A 4,551-nucleotide genomic window follows, 5' to 3' on the forward strand; every position below is an offset into this window, starting at 1 on the left:
ATATTATCGTTTATCGCAATAAATTTTGAGGCAATTAATCGCCCAGCAAAATTTGTTATCGTGACAGGCCTACGTGGACCCTCACCAAAGCACCACTACCACAGCAGACAAGCTAGTGGATGAGGTGTTCAGCTGGTTTGGGGTACCTGAGGAACTACACAGTGACCAGGGGGGGAACTTTGAGGCTAAGGTGTTCCAGAAGGTGTGCAAATGAATGGGGATTAAGAAAACTCGCACAACTCCACTCCACCCACAAAGTGATGGGTTGGTAGAATGTTTCAACCGCACCCTGGCCACACAGCTCATCATTTTGACAGAGCAAAAACAACGTGACTGGGACCAGCAATTGCCCATGGTCCTGTTCTCATATCGGACTGCGGTTCAAGAACCCACCCAGTGCACCCCTGTGGCGCTGCTGTTTGGCCAGGAACTTCGGACACCGGTGGACTTAATCTTTGGACCACCCCCCGAGCCAGACATTGTTGCTGAGCCTGGTCTTGACTATTTTTATAAGTTGGTGTAGAGAATGTGTAATGTGCATGAGGTGGCTCAGCAGGCATTAATGGTGGCAGGAGTGCAGCAGAAGCGGGCCTACGACACGCAGCAGGGGTGAAAATTTTGCTGTTGTGACATCAGTTTGGGTCCACCGGAACCCACCCAGTGCACCCCTGTGGCGCTGCTGTTTGGCCGGGAACTTCGGACATCGGTGGACTTAATCTTTGGACCACCCCCCGAGCCAGACATTGTTGCTGAGCCTGGTCTTGACTATTTTTATAAGTTGGTGTAGAGAATGTGTGATGTGCATGAGGTGGCTCAGCAGGCATTAATGGTGGCAGGAGTGCAGCAGAAGCGGGCCTAAGACACGCAGCAGGGGTGAAAATTTTGCTGCTGTGACATCAGTTTGGGTCCACCGGCTGGTACGGAAGAAGGGGTTGTCTCCCAAGCTGATGAGTCACTGGGTTGGACCCGGCACTGTCTTAGAGCAACTCTCAGATGTAGTCTACTAAGTGAGGATGAACACTGGGCATAAAGCAGTGGTACTCCATCGAGATCGTTTAGTACCATATCAGCCACTGGTAAGAAAGGAAAGCCAGGAAGAGGGGACAAGTTCTGAAGACTCTCAGTCACCACTACCCACAAAAGCTAAACCCAGCCACTCTATAGCAGCCAGAGATGCACCAAGACAATGTGGGGCCAGACAGCACCGGATTTCAGGGCATCTGAAGGACTTTGTCATGGACRGATGGGTGGCCGGGACAGCCAACCCAGCTGGGGGCTGTGTAATGTCCCAGAATGACTGTGTTGGCCACAAAGCATGATGGGTAATTTTGTGGGGTTTTGTGTCCATGTAAATGTTACAATGTTGTCTTCAAAATGTTGTTAGATTTGATATTCTTGTCGAGTTCAATCTGATTACTGTGTTGGAGTTTAACTGTAAAAATTGCACCATGAGTGAAATAAGCTTCCTGGCTGTGTAAGGGGGAGGTATTTTCTGTTAAGGGGTGTGTTCAAGAGAATAATAAAATCTGACGTTGAAGAGACTTGATCCTGTCGTGTTTCCTGCTAGCAACAGTTGCTACAATATTTTACTCACCGAAACGTTTTTATTGTTTAAAACTTTTTTATTGTTTAAAAACTCCATCCTCCTTTTTTTTCCMCAAGAAAAATCTGGCTCCTCTGTCATGCAGGCCCTCATGGTGTTTCGTTTCAACAATAAGTCCTTTTCTATCACCACCATGAAGCTAACACTGAAAGTCCAGTCTGTTCTTTTCTGTATTTTTGTTACAAGTTTTAATTTCCTGTAACTCTGAGAATGTCCGCTTGGCATTTAGCTTGTAAGAAGCTACAGGAATCTAGTTTCCCGGTTCTGGATCGTCTGCTCTCTGATCGGCCAATCAAACTATGAGAAAATGTTGATGCTGTCTGAGGCCAGCTAGCAGGCTCTGGTGTCTTCATCTCAGCACCTGATTGGTCAAAGCAACAGTATCGCTGCCATGTGTTTTAACCTCCACGTGTCTTCACTGCTCGTTCTGAAGGCCTGAGGCAGATTTGTGGACCTTAGCAAAAGATGATAATCGAAATATTATTGGATAAAATCTAAATAAATACAAGCTGCTGGAAGCTGCGCAGCCAGGAGAAAAACTATGAAACGAAGAAAACAGATGTTTAAAAAATAATGTCCTTATAATAATATTAATAACTATTATAATAAATATAAAATATTTTATTATGTAGTGATTCTGATTGTGTTTAGGCCAGCAGAGAAGGCTTTGCTGGCCCTGACAGCACACCACTGCCAGGAGCATATCTAGTCTTCTTTGAAGGAGAACTGGGACAATGCCATCTGGGCCACAAGCCTTAAATGGGTTGAAGGAAATTTTGTGACTGATTAACTGTATTTAGATCCAGTCTTGTATTTCACACTTTGAGCAGTGATATAGTTTAAACAAAGAGAAGAGTCAGTGTTTCTTATCAATTTGTTCCTTCTGTCTATAAAATAAACAAAGTTGAATACATTTTAATGTCTGACGTAAAAGGTACCGCCCCCAGAGGTGTAACCAGGAAGTTAGATGTACATTTTAAGAAGTGGTTTTGTACTGCTATCTCTATGTGTTCTACTCCCAAGTGTTACATAGATAAACAGCAAGCCAAACTCCTTTTCGAGAGCCAGGAAGATGAGCGTGCTTGGTCCTTTATTTTCTTTGTACACAAAGGGTACAAGATGATGGCAATGAATTGGAGTGAAACTACAAAGACACAAAATGTACTCTTATATTTCCAAATTAACATCAGGTAAATAACAACTGTAGAACAACATTATCACATGAAATAATTCAATATCAGATTAGTTCTACCATTTCAACCGCCAATACAGCACCACAACATTCGAGTTGTGGCAGAGTAGGTTCAGGTTTGTGTGCAAGCTTTGCTTTCCCAAGAATGAAACCTACTTGACACTGGCCATCTGRTGTAACCACTTTGAGGTAAGCCACCACTCCTATGGCCCAGCTGGAGGCGTCTGAGAACAAGCACAACTCTGAGTATGTCGTAGAGGACAGAGAGTGTGCTGTGTTTGGACAAGGTAAGTGAAGGCTGCTTAGATCTTGTAGTCCCTCCTTCCAGGTTTTCCAGTCCTTTGACTTGTCTTCTGGGAGTTCCGTGTCCCTATCCTGAACAGTAGCAGAAAGCTAACGCTCGACCCTTAATGGTCACAGGAGTAACTAGCCCCAGTGGGTCGAAGATGCTATTAACAGTTGAAAGCACCCCACGGCGGGTGAATGGTTTCTTGTCAACTGTTACTCTGAATTTGAAAGTATCCAAATCTATGTTCCAACATAACCCAAGGCTTCTTTGCAGAGGGAGAGCTTTTTCACCAAGACACAAGTCCTTTAGGCCTGCAGCCAGGTCTCCTGGACTGAAAGTTTGCCTCACTGCAATGCTGTTTGAGGCAATCTTGTGCAGTTTAAAATTTAATTCATCTAGTGAAGCTTGAGAGCGCTTTGAGCTTCACGGGCCTCTGCTTCAGTCGGGAGGGAAATGAGCCCATCATCCACATAGAAATGTCTCTCAATGAAAAGGCGTGAGTCAGTTCCATACTTGTTTTCGCCTTCTTGGGCAGCCTTTCTAAGCCCATGAACAGCTGCTGCAGAAGGGCTGTTTCCAAACACATGTACTCATTGGCATGCGGTACTCTGTCACCTCCTTAGTCAGATCATTGTCCTTGTGCCAAAGAAACCTGAGATAATTTCTGTGGTCTTCTCTCACCAAGAAAGCACAGAACATTTGTTGGATGTCTGCCGTCAATGCAATAAGTTCTTTCCTGAACCGGATTAGTACCCCCAGCAAGTTGTTTAAATTTGGGCCTGTGAGTAGAACATTGTTTTTTTTTTATCTAAGTATTTTTTTTATTTTTTAACATAATACAAAACAAAAAAAACCCAACAAACTAACAAAAACACTAACACCCGAAATCCCACCCCTCCCACCCCTTCCTATAACGGATCTACTGAAACAACAAAAATTGATCTTGTATTAATACAATTGATATAATAAAATGTTTGTGTACAATGAAACATTATTTAACCTTTACACAAAGTTATCTGCCGAAATTTTTTCTACATAAGATATAAATGGCTGCCAAATGTCAAAAAAATTGTTTACAGATCTTCTAACAGTATATCTAATCTMCTCTAAATGAATGTAAGACATAACTTCTCTTAACCAATGACCATATACTGGAGGATGTGGATCCTTCCAACGAAGAACATTGGGCCTCATGCAAGAACCGTTCGTACGCACAGATTTGTTCTTAAATTGTGCGTATGAGTGATTTAGGAGAATTTGTGGCATTCACCAATGTTTTCGTATTCTAAGATTTTTTTCAGATACGAACAAAATTTACGAGTGGTCCAGACCTGTTGTATATTTTACGAACAGTCAGTCTGCTGTTATCCAGATGGCTTTCTTCATTGATAACCTTATATTTAGTTTAGTTTGAAGATATTTTGAGTTGAAAATAAATTACACTCCATAATTATGTTGGCAATAGGC

General features: G+C 42.8%; 1 protein-coding gene across 1 annotated transcript in view; it reads left to right on the top strand.

Annotated features, from left to right (window-relative positions):
* The window catches only part of LOC106532736 (uncharacterized), a gene marked incomplete at its 3' end in the record, with an annotated part of 13,230 nt that overhangs the window by 1,467 nt on the left and 7,212 nt on the right, over positions 1 to 4,551 (top strand). The window contains 2 exon segments of the mRNA XM_014028854.1: positions 68 to 202; positions 3,010 to 3,082. Coding sequence (XP_013884308.1) covers positions 68 to 202; positions 3,010 to 3,082 — 208 coding nt within the window.

This window comes from Austrofundulus limnaeus, unplaced genomic scaffold, assembly GCF_001266775.1.
Source record: "Austrofundulus limnaeus strain Quisiro unplaced genomic scaffold, Austrofundulus_limnaeus-1.0 Scaffold822, whole genome shotgun sequence".
NCBI classification, from domain to species: domain Eukaryota; kingdom Metazoa; phylum Chordata; class Actinopteri; order Cyprinodontiformes; family Rivulidae; genus Austrofundulus; species Austrofundulus limnaeus.